At 43.5% G+C, this 19,237-nt stretch overlaps 1 protein-coding gene across 5 annotated transcripts in view; it reads left to right on the top strand.

Annotated features, from left to right (window-relative positions):
• Positions 1-19,237, top strand: part of COL16A1 (collagen type XVI alpha 1 chain) — a 950,832-nt gene that overhangs the window by 640,202 nt on the left and 291,393 nt on the right. For 3 of the 5 annotated variants that reach the window (XM_078680647.1, XM_078680646.1, XM_078680643.1), the window contains exons 35-42: positions 3,398-3,433; positions 4,750-4,803; positions 5,410-5,487; positions 12,860-12,913; positions 13,328-13,354; positions 13,675-13,728; positions 13,889-13,936; positions 17,687-17,740. In XM_078680647.1, the coding sequence (XP_078536773.1) occupies positions 3,398-3,433; positions 4,750-4,803; positions 5,410-5,487; positions 12,860-12,913; positions 13,328-13,354; positions 13,675-13,728; positions 13,889-13,936; positions 17,687-17,740 (405 nt within the window). The remainder of the gene's footprint in view (positions 1-3,397; positions 3,434-4,749; positions 4,804-5,409; positions 5,488-12,859; positions 12,914-13,327; positions 13,355-13,674; positions 13,729-13,888; positions 13,937-17,686; positions 17,741-19,237) is intronic. The other 2 variants (XM_078680648.1, XM_078680645.1) reach the window with 1 other exon arrangement.

Below are 19,237 nucleotides of genomic sequence, written 5' to 3'. Positions count from 1 at the left end.
AGAGCTCGAATCTGTTGAGAGATCTTTACCAGTCACCCTAAAAGTCGTCAATTAGCACTATTGAACAGATCTTTTGAAGAGTTAATGATAGTTCGAATCTTGCGCAGAAATGGAGCATTTTTCTGTCAGACGATAAAACTTCCACAGGAGTATTTGCAGCATTAGAAACTGTAGGGGGGTCAGTAAATTCCGTAAACTTAAAAGTACAGCAATTCAGAACAGTCTGTATGTTATATTACACACCCAATAGAATAGGAGGGTGGTCAGGCAATTAATATGGGTTTTTCCCACAGGTTTTCCAGCACAGGTCCTCTGCCACTCCTCAAGACTAGTCGCCAGTGTTACAAAGATGGGACCTGGCTGAGTTCATGAATGAGAACATTTATTCAAGATATGTCATCAATTCATAAGGAGTGGCTGCAATAGTAAATTTAACTCTCTACATATCACAACTGCCGATCCCCTCAACCCACATTCCATAATCTACGTCCATCATCCGCATTCCATTCCAACACAAAGGACCTGCGTCTGCACACTTAGGGCCAGATGTAGGTCGCCAAATACCGGTCGGTAACGGCCCATTTCGGCCGTTACCATCCGGTATTTGGAGTTTGAGATGTAGGGGGCCTGAATTTACAGAATCTGTAAAGTTACAGATTCGGTATATTTACCGATTTGGTAAAACACCGAATCGGTAAATTTACCTATTCTGTAAATCCAGATGTAGGTGGCTCTGAAAACAGAGCCACAGGCCCTTAGGAATTCGTTATTTACCACCAAATAATACTTGGTGGTAAATAATGAATTCCTGTGTAAATGCACATCTGTGCATGGACATCGGTGCCATGTGGCACACATACATGCCCTAAGGGCCTGTATGTGTGTCACATTGCACACAAGCCAGAATCAGGGGTGCAACAGGGTGTCAAAGTGACACCCTGTCCCCCTTGTAAATTCGGTAATTTTACCGAATCGGTATTTACCGATTCGGTAATTGACATTGATTCCTATGGGCCTCAAGGCCCATAGGAATCAATGGCAATTTCCGAATCGGTAAATACCGATTCGGTAATTACCAAATCGTACCGATTCGGTAATTGAATTGGTAAAAATACCTACATCCCGATTGCCAGTTCTTAAATACTGAATCAGTATCATTCGGTATTTAAGAATTGGTAATCTGGGATTACCTACATCTGGCCCTAAGTGCCTTATTTCGCCACTGACAGGCCATCGGTGGTGGATCCACCGACATCTGCAGAAGCGGTCCGACTGCCGGATTATGATCCGACGGTCAGAGGCATAGGGCTGATTGACCGACTTCTGTTTTTCCATTAGGCTCAAAGAGCCCGTCAGAGCAGTAGTGGGACCGGAATCCCTACAATAGGAGCGGTGCCTGCTCAGGCCCCGCTGTAGGGATTACAATGTCTATTTCTCTCTGTCTTTTCATGTCGGTCCAACCACCATGAAAAGGCAGACGGAAAGGGACTTTGGGGGCCCCGAGCAGTGCCCCTGCCCCCCTCACCTACCCCCCATTCCTCTGGGCTTCCACTATGGGACCTGGAGGGCACACACTGTGTCCCCCCAATACCTAGGCACCACATGTGGTGCCTGGCCACGGTGCAAGTATGTTTGTAAACATGCCTTTTTCAAGTGTGGCTTGTGCAGCGGCCCTTTCCCGAGCTGCAGCACAAGCCACAATTGAAAAATGCATGCTTCCGACCACCTTCTCAGTATTCAGATCATAATAAAGCGGGTGAAGCCGCCTACTATATGTTGGGTAGACTCCATCCTGATACGATATTGGTCGGATGCTCGTCCGACCGACATCGTAATGTGGGCCTAGCTTTCTAAAATTCTACATCATATAACTCACCACAGCATGCACTCATCAAGGAGCTTGCATCTGCACTATCAATCCTTCTAATATATGATAAAATCACAAAGCATCAGAGGAAGGCCAAATATCCCTTTGCTAAGGCTCCTGGTGGCCATCAACTCAGCCAAGAGAGAAGGTGCATTTTCAGCTGACAAGTCCTAATTCATCAACTAAATAACCATCTGGACTCATTTAAGATTCACCTCAAAAATGTTTTTTTATTGCATTGAAACTCTATTATTGACAGCTACCATAAATAATCTTACAAATATAGCTGAAATGGTCTACCGTAAATATACCTCAAACAAGCCCTAAACACTATATGGAAAAGACAAAAGATTTCTGAATAACACCTCTAATATTTATGCATCTCAAAGAAATAAAAATGAACGTACAGTGGCAAAGGCTACAATAGCCAGATGGCAGCTAGATTACATAAAATGTGCCCAAAGCAAGACAAACAGACAACAGTCTGAAATAGTCACACAACACTCCAGTTGAGGAACGCTTTCAAAAACAATTTCCAATCCGAAGTCTGCAGAACAGCTACATGGAGACTTCATAAAGTATTCTGCGGAAATGTCTCTCTTGCCTGCGATGCCAGGGTGGATACTGAAATAGGCCAGGAGATCCTTAAAATGGAGAGGCTTTTGGTTTGTCTCTGAGGTATATTTTGATTGCAATTCAATTAAAAAAAGATAATCTATAAAGTAGTGTTAGGGGTAGAGGTACTCGGTCAGCACTGTAAGTGCAGTTAGAATAAAACAAGCCTGCCTGGCCTTGGAAAAGCCTCAAGACAGGTGTTTGAAAAATGTTGTGGCAGTTTGTAAATATTACTTCATTAAAACAATGATTTCCTTTCTGAAACTGCAGAATCCTCGGAAAGCATTGAATCTATGAAAGATACCAATGCCTTGAAACGAGATCTACAGGGAAGCAAGTCTTACACTCCATAGTAATTCCTGTGTCGGTATTCCTTCAGTCCCTTCAGACATGCAACCCATCTACAATCCCTTTTGGTTTTTCCTGATCCATAAAAAGTACCATTGTTGGCAGACAACACGTGGGGGACGGGAGGTGGAACAACACAACTCACAACCTGCTTTCAGAATCCTAACAGCTTATTCTAAGCTCTAGGAATGCTAAGGAACCAGCTTTTCAGCACCCTTCATTCAAGCACCTGCAGGACTATGAAAACGAGTTACCACGGTGTGTAAATATACCTATTTACTAAGGCAAAAATGCATTTTTCAGGTAATCAGCGTGATATTAAATGTACATTTTTAGTTATTTCTGTGAAAATCATTTCAAAGGATTCCCATACATTACCCTACCTTTAAACGTAATATATATTTGCCGGGTGAGGGTGGCGTGCCAGATCTGGCTTGGATAAATTGACCACTACCCAGTCCAAAGGGGCAATTGCAACAGACACCATTGTGTGGTTGAAAACAGAGTTGCATCACTGATGGAAAATGTAAGTATCTTCACTTTCTTCTGTTTCTTCTTGGTTTTCAGGGTGAAAGTGGTGCACGAGGTTTGGTTGGAAGTCCAGTAAGTGTTTCAAGCTACCGTCAAATGGGGAGTCAAATGGGGAGGGAGTGACACTCTGGGGGGGAGGAGGGAGTGGTGGAAAACTTTAATAAGTGCAGAAAGAGTAGAGCTGTCTTTGGTTGTATGTATCTGCTGCTATCTATTGAGGTTTGGAAGTCTAGGCACAGACTGTATTTCCAGTCTGAAGGCGAAAAGTCGGGCTTAAAAGAAGCGGAGGCAATGGTTTTATATTATCATAGCGCCAGCACCCGATGCTTTAAGTAGCAGAGTTGGGTTTCTCAAAATAAAATGGTGACAGAAATGTGGAAAGGAAGAAACAGCAGCACCAGGGGGTGGAGCATGACTCTCTGGAGCTGACAGGCATGAGTTTTCGAGCTCAGCACAAGAAAGCCCAACACGGATAGATGCCGTCAAGAGAGCTAGATCTGTGGGCTGTGGGCTGAGTGCATCTAGAGCGAGAATGGTGAAAACTCAAAAGAGCGCAAGAAGAAAGGGAAATGGGTAGGAATGAGTTGTGGGAGAATACAATATTGAGGGATTAGGATTACAGTACTAGGCGATAAGAATGGTTGAGTCTTAAGGTGTGTGAGAAGTGGAGTCTGGGATAACGATGTGATGGAAGTGACATCAGAGAGGTTGGTGCAAGGAATATGCTAGTCAGGGACTGGGTAAGTGATTAGCAGGAGGCTCTAGCCAAAGATAATAACTAGTGTCTCTGACACTGTGATGCACCCCAGACCCTCAAAGACCTGGCTGTTCCACAGATAAGCAATTACAAAGAAAATAAAGGAGATTAGGAAAGAGTAAGGTGGAAAATGCATACTTAAATGTAAATGTAAATGTAAATGTAGGTGTACTTATATAGCGCAAACCTGTCACCCAAAGGGCATCCTGGCGCTTGCTTAGGGAACCCGTCCTGGTATTCCCATGTGAGAAACCCCGGCAGGGTGTCCACAAGGTGAAAGTCAGGCATCCCGCCGCGAGGGGCCGTTGTGGAGATTAAGCAAGCTATTGCCCAGAGTCACAGAGTGTGAACCCGTGAGTCGAGGAGGCACCGGGGCGAGAATTATCGAGTCCGTGGAATTTTTTAGCCCAAGACCCGCCGAGGCGGGGAATTGAACCCTGGTCCAGGACCGATCTCAGCTTCCGGGTCTGCCGCCTCTAACCCCTGAGCCACACTTAACCATGCAGAGGTGCAGGACTAAGAAGTGAGCTAAAATGTCCAGGGACTATCATGGAGGGTTGTGCTGAATGTAGATACAATGACATCTATGCCCAGGAAAAGATTCTACTTACCATGTTCTTTCCCTCTGAAGGGACCCCCTGGACCAAGTGGGCCTCCAGGATACACGGGAGGGAAAGGAGAAAAGGTGAGTGTGTGTGGCACTTTGTACCCTTCCTTGGTGAGTCAATGATATGTTCATGTTAATGTGATATATTTATGTCACTTCTAGGCGGTAGCAAAGATTCCTAGCTCTTCCCAAATCCCTAGATGTAGGGGGAAGTTTTCTGTTGAAAAGCCAACATGCACGGGAAACCTGCAAGAACTTATTTTGTGTCATCCTATGTAAAGGAAAGCTATTTTCTTATATGTCATATCATGGCTCATTACTGAATATGACTTTTTCACATGCATTAATATGTGATAATACTGCATGCTTTCTTCACATGTGTTAATATATATTACTGTGTGCGAAAAACCCACACGATGCGCTAATTTTGTGCACTGCTTGGAGATTGCAGTAATTCAGCATTCTTCTATCACCCACTTGTCTCGTAATGAGAGCCTCAGCACTCAATGTTTGTTATTTTTTAAGGACCCCTTATTTGGCAAGATGCTTTAAAGGAGTTGGACTGTGTAGGACACGCAGCCACAAAGGAACAAAGCCAGCGGTTGACCTACAGTTGCTACGGATTAACTCTCACCTTACCCGCTCTCGCTCTCTCTCTCTCTCTCTCATGCGCTCTGTTTCTAGGGCACCAATGGGCAGAGAGGTGTTCAAGGTCCCCCAGGGCCACCTGGGCCTCGAGGCCCCAGCATCCCCGGGAACCCAGTAAGTTTGTTGTTTTCTCATGCATTTGGGAGGTTAAGAATGTGACTGATTGATAATGTTTGAATGTTTATTAATTAGTATATTATAATAGCAAAGTATGGGAATTGACAGAATTTTGTACATAACACTACAGGACACAATATTATTACAACCAGGTTAGAAGCTTACATATGCTATGGGGCTTTTCAAACTGCAACCCCTGCCATGCATTGCATGTAGAGCAATGCACCCTGGGAAGCATCCCACAGATGCGGAGGAAGAGTTGCACAAAGTTCCCATTCAGACGTGATCACCTGTTCTCTGCTGAAGGCCTTGGTTAGGGGCTGGGTTGCATGCTGTGGACATCGGAAAACCTGGGCTCTTATTCCATTTGACCAATTCACACTCGACTGTCACTTCATATTTCCTGTGGCTTGGTTCCTTATTGGCCAAGACTGAGAGCTTTAGAAATGGATTAACTACACATAAATGTGACTCAGCTCAATGGACTGGGCCATTCTGTCAACATTGCTCATTTACCTAGCGCTCACCACAAATTAAATGGTCTATTGACACATATAGTAGTTGTTGTTGTTGCTCAACTCAATGATACTTATTGTATCAGAGGGATTATAGAGTGGACTGACCCTGCCAAGGTTCAGGGCACTGGATTGTATATAGTATATGTATGGGCACTCAGCTCATTGAGCTCTCTTTCAGACCAGAGCCAGTTGAGCAATGCAGGGTAAGGCAAGCACACCACTGGGGAGAGTACATTGGGTACAGAAGGCCTAGTTAGTTGGGATTGTCTGTAGTCGTTCTTTTTGGGGTTCAGAGAGCCAAGTGTTGTAGTGTTAAGGGGAGTACTACTGGGATTATACCTGTGTCTGCTCCTTCCGCTTGCTGCTCTGCTGGGAACTTTCACTACACAAACATGCAACAGCAAGAGGGATGTGACCTATGTTAGATAGGATAAGTACAATGCACTTGTCAGATAACCTGTGCTCACCCTTGGGTAGCTTAGTACAGAGCAGGCAGGCCTAACCTCAGGGTTAAAGTGTAAAGTATTGGCACAACACCATCCTCACAACACATTGTGAACACTACAAAAAACTTAACACCTTATATGTAAACCACTGGTCTTTGTATTACTCACGCATTGAAATCAACACAACATACACATTGGATATATATTTTACAGTTATATGTAATTGTAGAACTCTCCTATTAGCAGCAGAATGACATGAACATATAAGCACTATTTGTAGGTATTCATTAACCACGACATTCCCAACATATCATACTCCATACAGTTGCAATGGTCAAGAAATCACAACTTTCAACTACACCTTGTGACCCATACCGTCAGACACTCAAAAGGCACCAACCAACAATACACATTGCCCCTGCTGGCGGCCCTTTGATTAGATTATCCGGACACCTAAAGCAATAGAAAACAGTTACTGGGTTTTGTCCATCCAGATTATGCCTTCAGGCACCCAGCGGCACCTTCATACATGTGCAATCACTATCCCCCCTACACCTCCCCCCTGGAGGCAATAGACTGTGACACCGGAAGCTGGTGTGCTTCCCAGTTGGAGAAATGTTTCTCCTCGAACGGAGGTGCAAGCAACAGTTGCTGCAGGCAGCCAGCCTTGGGCACCCAGCCACGATATTCTCCACAACAGAGTCCCTTGTGGCGCGAGTCTAGGGACAGGGAGCCAGCGGCCTCGGATGGAGGTTGTGATGTCAGGCACTTTTGTCCTCCCAATCTGGAGGTTGGGCACAGTCTAGGCTTCCAGCTCAGGTCCCGCAGGCTCGGCAAATGTCCCCCAACACTCCTCGTGCTCCACACGCTACTGAGTGCAAGCTAGACCAGGTTTCCAATTGCAAGCACTGGTCCCTCGGACTCGGCAAACTTCCGTTCACTCCTCAAACTCCTTACATTCCAACACCTCAGGTGGGCCGCTGATCTTTGCGAGCACACTCTTCTGCACAGTGTTATTATGATGCATGTCAGGATGGTCTTTGTCCAAACCAATGATCACTTTCACCCGTTTCTGCCGCACCCTGTGCGTTCCTTATGACCTCGATGAAAAGGGGAGATCCTTTCTGTCCCTAGGATCTCGTGGACAGGAGGCCTACCAACTGGCACTTGGAGAGTGCTTAGGGACCCAGGCCATGACAGTTGCTGCAGGCCAGTAACTTCCAGACAAAATCCACCAAGTGATGGTCCCCTTCCCTGGAGCACAATAAGCCCCAGGCCACAACAAGTCTGCAGATAATCCAGTTGTAGTCTCACCCACCCCAATAGCTCATCTTGTCAATGTCCCAGCGTCAAACCAGCGTAGTATGGTTCCAATCCCAAAAACGTCTCTAGCTTCTGAGGGCAGAGCACCAGTAGTTATACCCACAAGGGCTTTTGAAGAGGAGATAATTTCAAAAGCCAGCTTTTAAATACATGGACCCTCTCTAAATGTTGTCCTGTCTGCTATTCTACCCTGAGAGGCTTGATCTATATCTTTAGGGGAGCCAAGACCCTACCCCTTGGAATGCTGGTGCCAATTTCACTCTCACATATCCGTCCTAGAAAGGCTCCTCAGAGTCACATGTCTGCAGTTTCCCTTGAGCTCCTCGATTATGGCAGTTTTATCTGGAATGTACAGATGTAGCTGTCCCCCAAGCACCCTCATCTGGATTGGAGACAGGCAGATTGGCACACAGAACCACAAGCACAGAAATGCCCACTTTCCCAAAGTGGTATTTTCATGTTAGTAATGTCAAATCCACTTGCACCACAGGAGAGTATTTGCCATTAATAACTTATCGATATAAACACTATACTGCCACTCTTCTGTCATGTGTCCCACTTAGGGCTAGCTGGAAACACTGCCGTTTTTACATATACACAGGTTTCTTCCTAAAGATGCCTTTACTCTCACACAATGACTTTTGCCACACATTTGCAAACGTGACAGTGCAGATTAGTTTTTAGGAAACTATACTTGCTTACAAACAAACTTCGCAAGAACTCTATCATGATACCTTGACACATTATGTAAACGGTTAATACATACATTGTGCAAATGCGATTGTTTTGTGCATGTTGCGACAGACCTAACTATAACACATAAACAATGGCAACCTGACCAAGATCTCTGCAAGAATGCTTCTGGTTATAAATAAATATCAATTTTCGGGTGTTGGTGGAGGAGCGCTCTGCTGTCATTGACGATGTTTCTACATGCTGATGCTTCAGCCCTGCTGATATCTCTACGAGGGGTGTCCAGCTCGAAACCACGACACATACACATGCCCTTGACACTTCGGTTAGGGAACACATAGTAGAAGTATGCCAGAGTTCTATATTGTTTTATATGCTAGCATAGATATACAAAGTTTCAGCACAATGGTGGAACTTTTCATTATGTTCACTGTCCGAAGACTTCTAATAACTTTCATTTGCATCCAACTATTGAGTATTGCGGCAAATTCATATTATATAAGAATCACGTTGGTTCAATAAATATTGAAAACGTCCCACTGTGTATTTCTTGTATATTTCTCTGAGAGAAGGAGAGCACAAGTGACTGAGTAAAAGGGTTCTAAATCTGTTACCACGATTCCTGGAGAATCAAGGTTGTCATGTTCAGTGGTTGCCAGAAGCATTTGCAACCTGCCAGGCCTTATGGTGGCACTGTGAGCTAGCTGGCCTATAGGAAGATATATCCTGAGGGGGTGCATGGAGTTAGTCTGGCATCATCTCAACAGTTATGCTGTCCACAAACGCTCAGTTCCTACCGTAGGGTGAAAACTACATGACATGGCATCGCTAACGTTGGTTGGGTTCTTATTTTTTTGGATCACCTGAGTAGTTCAATCCTACCTCCTCAGAGTCCCCTACTTATCTCCTAACCAGAGACGTCCATATTGGTAGGGAAAATCCTCTTCAGCTGAGTAGGTAACTCCTATGTATTGGCTGTAGGTTGTTCAGGCTTGAACTCTTAAAGGATCCAATTCCCACTGAGTTACCCACTCTTTAATTCATTTTTAGTTATGTCTGGAGACGTAGATGATCAGGCATTAAACCTTGCAGAACACTGCAGACATGCAGTTACTTTGAAACTACGCCATGGAGTGGGTGTTAGTACTGCGTTATACCAAAACCATGTAGGGTGGGTTGATGGTTCCCCTTATCATGAGGTCCCAATGAGGATGACCCCATTACCTCAATGGCAATACCCAATTAATCATCAAGCTAAAAAAACAGTTAGGGAAATCCTAGAACAACTTGAACACACCAGGTGTAATAGAAAGGTGCACCTCATCTTTGAATAATCCTTTGTTTCCAATAATGAAACTGGACCATTCAATGTATCTAATATTAGACACTTAAACACAGCTACTCGCACATTTGCAGTACAGAATTTACACAGTGCCGCACTAATCAACAACATTGTGTCGAAGAAATACAAAGCAACACTTGATATCTCAAATTGATTTTTCTGACAGAATATATCACCTGAAAGCAGATATCTAACTGGATTCTTAGCACTAGGCTCTCAGAGGCAATTCTGTTGATTGCCCCAGGAGTATAAGAATAGCCCGGGGCTGTTTTCAGCCAGAGAAACAGAGCAACTTCAAAATGTTGGTGATCAGGTGTTGTCCTATGCCAATGACATGTATCTGATAAATGATGATCTCATGAAACACTTGACAAGATTAGATCACATAGTTCTAGGATATGCTCACATGGGCTACAAATTCAATTAAACTTTTTTATAAATTGCCAACCTTAATGTCCGTTTTCTAAGTATGAGCTGTTAAGTGCAGGTAAAAGCCTTGCAACGCACTTCTTAAAGAAATGTGCGCTGCTTTAACCTCCAATGACATTGAAAGGACTACAATCCATATTGGGATTCCTAAACTCTGGTAGAATATATTCCAGACTACGCAGAATGGGTTAAACCATTCTACAACATGATACTTCCTGACTTCTGAAGCACACATTGAGCACACATTGGGCGCAGGAACACACAAATATTTTATGTTCCGTACAAGCTGACATGTCATTTACACAAGCCTGTGAACTCAACAAACATGGTGATCTGCATCATCGAGGGGGCATCCGGATATACTTACGTCACGTGCAATGAAGGTGACACAGTACCAGATGCATATAAATTGCATTTATACTCTCATGCTAAAATGCGTTTTTCACCTACTAAAAAAATCCTGACAGCAGTGCAGACTGCTGTGATGAGAGAGCGAACCCTGGCTCAGGATAAACGAATAATTGTCATGACCCCGGTGCTGACCTTAGAAGCCATCACCAACCAGATTTGATTCTACACCACTAATACAAGTTTTTCAGCAGTACGAACAAGAACATCCTCTGCCTAATGAAATAATGCCTCTAGATAAATATTATTACATCATATATACTGACAGTTCTGCCCAGCCTACCCTAGGGACTAAGCACCAATACTCAGCAGTATGCGCAATTGCAAAAGGGCGCATGCAGAATGGAGAATTTCAGCCTTAGAAAACCTACACACAGTTACTTGGTGACTGCACATCGCAGCTGGCAGAACTAAAGGCTCTAATCCTGGCACTAGGAAATACGGATCCAGGATTTCCCACACTTATTGTGTGTGAATCATATTACTTTGTCCAGTCCTCTAATAAATATCTACACTATTAGAGCCAGAATGGATTCAGAGATTTAAAGGTTTGCACAATAAAGCACTAGATGCTTTGGGAACAGGTGGCAAAGCTGAAAAACTGCTTGCCATGGACTCAAGTAATCCGCACATTGAGTCACCAAATGTGTTGACGACGTTCACATTGCAGAGAATTCCATAATTGAAGAAGCAGCAATAGCAAGAGTTCATACTGCTGCAGTTGCTACACATACACGTTCTAGCACGAGTGACAGAGACATCATGGTGGGTGTCAATGCTGCTTGCGACGACACCCACCTGCCCAACTACTCCTTCAAGTTAGATGCACAGACCATTCCATGTGCTCACATTCCTGGATCGGGGGCTAGAGTAATACCAAACACTGATAGCAGATTGGGGTTAATACATGCTGCACACAAGGGTCTGGCCTCTGCACGTGTGGGGGTGAGAATTTCATTATTGCAGCAGTGCTATTGGTGGACAGGTCTCTACAAACAGACCAAGGACTTTGTCCTTAAAAGCGACATCTACCAGCCGATGAAGGGTTCCACCATAGTTAATCCACCCCAGACACCTCTATTGATTTCAATCAAGCCTCTGGCTTGTGTCTACTCGGACCATTGCGACCCTCTGTCATCAGATGGGGCTTACAAGTACATCTTGGTAGCAGTGGATTCCTGATCTCGATTCTTGTAGGTATGGCCACAGCGGTCGGCTAACACCAAAACTTTTATAAAGGATCCTTGAGTCTTTATCAGGACTTATGCAGATAGCACATTTCATTCGGACCAGGGTCCAGCGTTTAGCGCTAGGGCTTAAAAAGAGGCAATGGGAAGTTTGGGTGTGACCCTGCATTTCATATCTCCATACCATCCCTGGGTAAATACAATTGTGAAGAAGAAACACTGCGAATTAAAGCAGTCTTTAACAGCAAGGGTACTAGGCTCAGATCGCAGTTGGGCCCATCACCTATATGGGGTCCAGCAGGAACTCAATAACATGCTGAGAAAATCCCTGGGTGGTCTGACTCCTCACGAAGTCCTCTTTGAGGAAAAATGATGTGGGTCCCAGACCTTGACAATCCCAGCACAATTGCGGCAGAAACACCATTTGACATGAGCGTTTGGCTGTTTTACAGGAACTGAACAAGATAGGAAAATCCAGCTCAATAGACGTTTCACAAATCCCTTATGTCAATCCAAAGTGAGTAGCAGGCCCTACTGTACCAAACACACCATTTGATGCCATTCATTACCAGTGCATTGTGCACACCCGCATGCATGCCCTACCTCTTCCTGACACCGCACCCTGCCGCCAGGGAGCACTCCAATGTAGCGAGAGACATTCAGAATCTTGGCAAGTAGCTTTTTAAATGCCAAGCCAAGTAATAGTAATCGGTACATACATAGGTATATGTTTTATCCCTATACATGGGTTGTACAGCTAACTCAAACCAGACAATTATGTATACACCAATCATCAGAATGTATATGACAAGCACAGTGATTCGGCACTGAGGGGCAGTGTCAAAAGTGCTCAAAGTCCTAAGGCTAGCCCATAGATCCAAGGAAAACCAGGAGGGAGAAAAGCAAAAAGTCGAGGGAAAGCACCCTAAAAAAGAGTCATTTCCAACAACACTCATGTTCAGGTGCTCGCTCTGCTTCTTTGCGAACCAGCAGTAACATCTCTTCTACTGAACCTCTCCACAGGGCCGTGATGGACAGCAAGGGCAACCTGGCATCCCCGGAGTGAATGGAGTATCGGTATGTAATTCGGTCACCTTACCTCTCTCCACCATGTCGGCCATCGGTGCCTCAACAATAGAAGTTTCCTTTCATCATGTTCTCCATTGCTTTGAATCTTGTACTTTCTCTTCATCTATAGCCTGACCACATGCCATAATACTCCCACTTATTTCCTTCTTCCTTTCTTTTTCCTTCATATGGCCTCTCTTTCTTACTTCTACACCCGGTCTTCATTCCTTGCTCCTTTTCCTTCTTGTAATGCATTCTATTTTCGTTCTTATTTTCTTTTTATTTACATTTCTCTCTTCTTTACATCTTCTATTCATTTCTCCTTATTCCTATTGTTCACTCCTTTTGCTATAGGTCCTTTCTTCTAGGTTTTCCCTCTCTTTGATTTTCTCATTAACATTTAATGTGTTTTGATCCCCACAGGGTGACAAAGGAGCACGAGGAGAAAAAGTAAGCTTTGTGCTATTTACCTGCTTTGTACATTACCGTTATATTGAGCTGCTTGATAAGCCGCTGATGTTCGCGTCGAATCAAGAGATGTGCCTCTCTACTAAGTGTGTCAGGGATATCAATGCCTGCATAGACTAACACAGATTTTTGCGCATGGGTTATATGGTTATTGAGGATTTCCTTTTAAGGATCTTCACTGTCCATCACTGTCCATCAAGTAACAGATAAGAAAAACTCCTTTGATTACCGTGTGACATCACAGTCCTGGACCTTTTATCCAATAGCCAAAGGTGGACTAATCTTCTTGCACTTTTTTACAGGGTGATCGTGGGGAGTGCTCTTGCCAGCCTACCCCAAGCTTCTCTGGAATGCCTGTAAGTACTTGGTCTTCTTTAGGATGCTGCCTGCCTTGCTATTGGACTAAGGATGCATGGCCCTTGGCCCAGACCTTTGTGGTGCTGTTTGTTCTAGATCCTATGCACTCTGGGGACGCAGTTGCATTACTAAACTAAGCTACTTCTTTTGGCTCCGCAGGGTGCGCCAGGAATGGGGAGTGAAAACACATGGCAGCTGGGTCTGCAGGTTCGTCTTCGTCTGCCTTTTCTTCTCCCATCTCTATCGTTATATTCTTCTCTGCTCTACGTTTCCAGACCCTTTCCCCTCTCTCATTTAAACTTTCACCTTGTTACCTCTTCTCCTGTTTATTCCTCACCTACTCATCCCTTCTTCCTCTGTATCACTCATTCTCTCCTTCATTCCCCTTCCATGTAATTCCTGAAATTCTCACACCATATCCCTTTAACTTCCCTTTAACTTCCCTATTCGTTCCTTCACCCTTGCCCCATTTTTCCCCTACTATTCACTTTCTATTCCTCATTGTTTTTACCCAACTGATCTGAATTCCCTTGTATCTCCTCTGTTCTGTATTTAGTTTTCTTACACTTTACCCTTACCCCTGTGCATTAATCCAGCTTTCTTTACTTTCTTTTCTTGACATTATTTTTCCTTCTCTAGCCAAGAAAAAGTATTCCCTTGATGGCTCAGATATGCCATTTTGCATTTCTTGGGCTGCCCAAATTACATCTTAATAAAGGAAAGGGAATTTTGTTTCTGTCTCCTAGTCCAAATTTCACCAAAGAACAGGGAATGGTTTTAATCGTAAGCAGGTTATTTTTGGCTGTTTACGGTTAAGTCTATCTAATCAGTTTAGTCTGTTTTAGATAACAGGCGAAGGGTTTAAAATCCGATAGGTGGACAAGGATGTTGCTGAAACTCTCTTGCCCTGAAAGTAAAGGTAATCTTCCACCATAGCCCTGGACAAAGAGATGTGCATAGACTGGAGTTGTAAGAGAAGCCTGTTTTAGCATCTGTCTAAGTGTCCTTCTTCTCATAGACCCCTGATGGCAGACAGAATTACAAATACCATGTGAGTTACCAATACCCCACCAGCCAATGTCAGCAGGAAACTGAGGAATTGGGGTTAGGTAACAATTAGAAAGTGGCAAACCTATAGGACTCACCAACTTTCACATGATTTAGACTCTATAATTTAGTGTGCAGGCATAGATGAAGAGAAATTTGACGTGAGAAGTTCATATTTGTGTGCCTGGCATTCATCGCCTTTCTTCTTCACTTTAGCTAGCCTTCATCCAAAGTCATGAAAGAGAGGAACCAATCAAAGCTTCCAGAAATATCTGTTTGGTGTGGAGTGTCTTCATGTGACTGAAAAAAGAGCAGGCCAGAAAAACAAAAAGAAAACCGAAAAAAGTTGCATATCTGATGGAATTCTTACACTCTTGTTATATTCCCTTCTCTTTTCTCTGTACATTCTTTAAGCCTTTTCTCTAGCCTCCTCTTGATTTATTCTTCTCCTTATCATTTTATCAATAATATTACTTACAAATTTCGACCCTTAGATTATAGTTCACCTATTCACTTCTTTCTCCTCTTGCCTTCATACTCCAAGATTGATCCCCATGTGTTCACCTCTCTTTCTTTTGATTTCCTGTCCTGCGCAATTGTTTTTTATTTCCTTCTACTGGTCCAACTCATCTAATTTTCTCTACCCCCACTTCTCCCTTATTACCTGAATTCCTACTTCTCCTAAGTGTTAAGTAATAAAGGATTCCTTCTGATCTTGCCTGTCTGTTTGTCCCTTTCACCCTCTCTCGGAGCTTCTTATCTTTCTCACCCTTGCCTCTCATTTGCCCCAGTCATTCCTTCTTATGCTGTCACGCAACCGTCTTTCTTTCTTAGCTGCTTTAAGGTTTTCAAGGCTTTGTTGGTGCTACATGCAATCAAAAGGCAGCTTTGGGGTTCTGTGCACCATCTCAAGTGGGAGATGGAAGGAACAACAGTCATGGTGTGGTATGGGAGCCTTAGGGTGGGAGATGGGAAATGAAGGTTGTTAATTATTTCAATCTCCCAAAGACAGGACTCTGCAATACAAGCCAATGCTAAGCAAATATACTTTTAGTAGGGTTTCTACGACCAGTGTGTCTTAGGCCTGAAGAAGACAGTGTTAACAGGAAGCCTGTCTATTCCATATCCTTTACAACATTGAATTGCCAGTTCCATAGCCTTGACAGACTGATTTGTGTGGAGGATACAGGACACCATTGGTTCATCTCACTGCAGTCTCAGCCCTCCCACCCCCCCCCCACCCCAACCCTCCTGAATCCTCTGTGTTTCAGGCAGGTAACTTTATAATCTTATCACTATTTTATACTACTCAGCAATGTTGGAACAAAATGTTCCAGATGCTTAAATCGTACAGTGGATGAGGCATCTGCACCAAATGAAGATATCTGTTTGGTCTGTTGGGAGGCCAAGTGTTAGGGCATATGAAGGACAGGATGCAAGGCCCATTCCATTTGCTCTTTGTTGGAGACCATCAGAAATAGTAAACCTGTCGTAGAAATCACATGGCTGACCATGAAAGAATGCCTTTGGAAAATGAAGTTAACAGATGGAAGAAAAAGCCATAGGAATAAAAACTCCAGTCAGTAATTGACACATGAGCTGGATAGTCTATCTCAGAACTTGAGCAAGATGTAGGCTGAAGAGGAAAACATCAATCTGAGAGAAGACAAATAGCAAGAACAGGATCATATTCCTAATGAAAAGATAAGGAAAGCAGTTCTGGAAAAAGGTGTTGACTTTGCAGACCAAACGAAAGTGGAAGTATTCTGGCATACCATGTTGCAGAACCCAGGTATTTATTTACAGAAGGAAAAGATCAAGAAACAGAAAGAAAAGTGACCATGACTCTTTGGAAAAATGAGCTTCAGTTGCATTTAGGTGGCCATCTTGACATGTTTTAAGGAAATGGGAAGCTGTCATTTTGAAATGCTGATTTCTACCTGTACCAGAGGGTGCCCATACCTGGAACCACCTTGGAGTTGCCACCTCTTACCTGAAACCAAATATTGAACTTCAACTACGTACCCCTGTGGGTATACTACAGTACCTGCATAAACAGAGAAAATGGAGATGCCTTGATGCAATGATTTGCCACGAGATACAATGGAATACTATAGTCACTAGGAAGATGAGCAGGCTAGACCATTACACTAGTCAGGACAGTTTAAAATAGATGTTCCAATAAGTGAATGTGTCACACTGGTACAATGGAATACTATGATGTTCATGGCAAGCTTTAAGATGTATCTAATTGCATTCACTACAATGTTGATTGGCTCCCAAAGGTAAATTATGGTAAAAACGACACCCTTGTTTTCTGACATTGATGACCTGGATGGCAGCCATTTCTGATGGTAAAAAGCATTTATTGTCACTTCCTGAACCAACCATCAAGGGTCCTGTTTTGTTTCTGTACAAAGTAATTAATTTAGTAGGAGCCTCTTCAGTAGGTTGGTCTTTCCAATAATCTCATTCCTTTAGCTGCTTTAGACTTTAGAAATACGCCTTGTCATTGAAATTGTGGTGATACAGACATCCATGCAGCCAGGTGATATCCCCTTAGAAAATGTATACATACACCCTAGCACCCTCGCACCTACCACGTTGTGCAGTTCATAAGGCCAATAAAATTATATGTTTCAACTCAACCAATGACAAATCAAAAAGGACTGAGTTGGTCTGTAATTTTGAAGGCCCTCGGTTCTCTGCCTTCTCCCTGTTTCTCATCTTCCTCCCCTCAATCCTACCAAGTTTGTTCTTTAGGAATAAGATTACCTTTCTGATTAGATTATTTTTCCCATTCCTGAATTCCTTCCTCTACAGGCTGGGCTGCTTTTGCCTTTATTTTTCCAGCTGCTGGAGCTCACCTTGCCTCTTCCTCATTTGTTTTGATTTGTGTCTCTTCTTTAGGGTCCGCCTGGTCCACCTGGCCCCCCAGGTCCTCCTGGGCTACCTGGCCATCAGGTAAGCACGTCAATCGATTGCTTTAGACAGTGATATTTGGGAGCCCAAGATGCAATATTTAATTTCTGCATTATACGTGTGCGTGTTTCCATGGTGACTTTGTAATAGAGCGATTCTGTCATCCACAGGCACACACGTCATACATACTTCAAAACAACTAGTCACAATATATATAGTGTGCATATTGCCAGCATGCAAAAGAAGGCATCTTTAGTACTGGAACAAAGAAGCAATGCAAGACCCTTTTAGGAATATGCAGCTTATCTTTCAAACCCACACATGTGTTACCATCATATGTCTAGAACTAGACTACAGTATATAATCAAGCTGCCACACACAAGATTCCCTCAATATTTAGTCCCAAACTATTTTCAAACTGTTCACACCAACCAGTAAAATAATACACCATCCCTCACTTTGTAGGCTTTGAACACTGTTGTGAAACTTCATCCAGGCATGCTAAAAATAGAGGAGCTCATGGCAGTCCCTCCTACGTGGAGCATAGCCATCTACTCAGCATCCTACATTGGGCATGAGATTGCGCCATGCACTTCCCACCAAACTACATGCCGCGTGCGGGCATGTACGACTTCAGCAAGAAACATTGCTACCAAACACTACCCCTCTTACTGCAACCCTTGATAGCACACAATCAAAGCTGATGCTCATCTGCCATGTATCTGAAGAATATACACAGCATCTGCACTTGACACTCATTACTTATCATGGTATCTCCTAATGGTTCACAGCCTTAAATATTCTTAACCTGTCATCCAAAAGAAAGGTCATAAAAATGTATTCCACAGCAAAACTTTTGTTTCCATTTGTTCAACAATGAAATAAGGTTCGACGCTTGGCCGATATTTAGGCTTTTGAGTTATAGTCGCATTTAGTATTCTTTGAATTTTTTCATCAATTTAAATATTGAGCCTGATTATGAAAATGATTGTGGCGCATCTGACAAAAAGTGGCAGATTTATCATGTGCTCCTTCAGGCCATTATTGGACCTGCTGGTGGACGAGACACTTCTGCTTCTACTAAGACCTGAGGTTCACTCAACAAGGCACAGCGACAGAACTGCCACCCGCTTTAGAACAAGTGAACCCCTCCCTTTTCTTGCGGAATTAACTTCACAAAAGATCACCATGGAAATGGTGTAGGAGCTTAGGAAACCCTAGGTTTAGTGTCCCACCATGGATCTTATGAGAACTATGTGGACACTGACTGCAGCCCTGCGTGGAGCCTCATTTTCAGTGGTCTCATGTAGTTGCAAATGTCTGGCAGCACCTGGAACAAATGGGCCCCTTACCTAGAAGCTGCCACCACTTTGGTGTAGAAATGTAACGCAGCCTGTGGGACGTATGATATATTGCTAACTGTAATGAAGAAGAATGGTGAACCCTGAAATCACTAGGGACCTGGGTGTACAAATGTATAGTTTACACAACAGTGACCTCTAATCTGAAATTAGTAAAGACAAATAAAGTTGAATAGCA

The sequence above is a fragment of the Lissotriton helveticus genome, chromosome 3_1 (assembly GCF_964261635.1).
Source record: "Lissotriton helveticus chromosome 3_1, aLisHel1.1, whole genome shotgun sequence".
NCBI lineage: Eukaryota > Metazoa > Chordata > Amphibia > Caudata > Salamandridae > Lissotriton > Lissotriton helveticus.
This window is presented reverse-complemented; position numbering and strand designations above follow the sequence as displayed.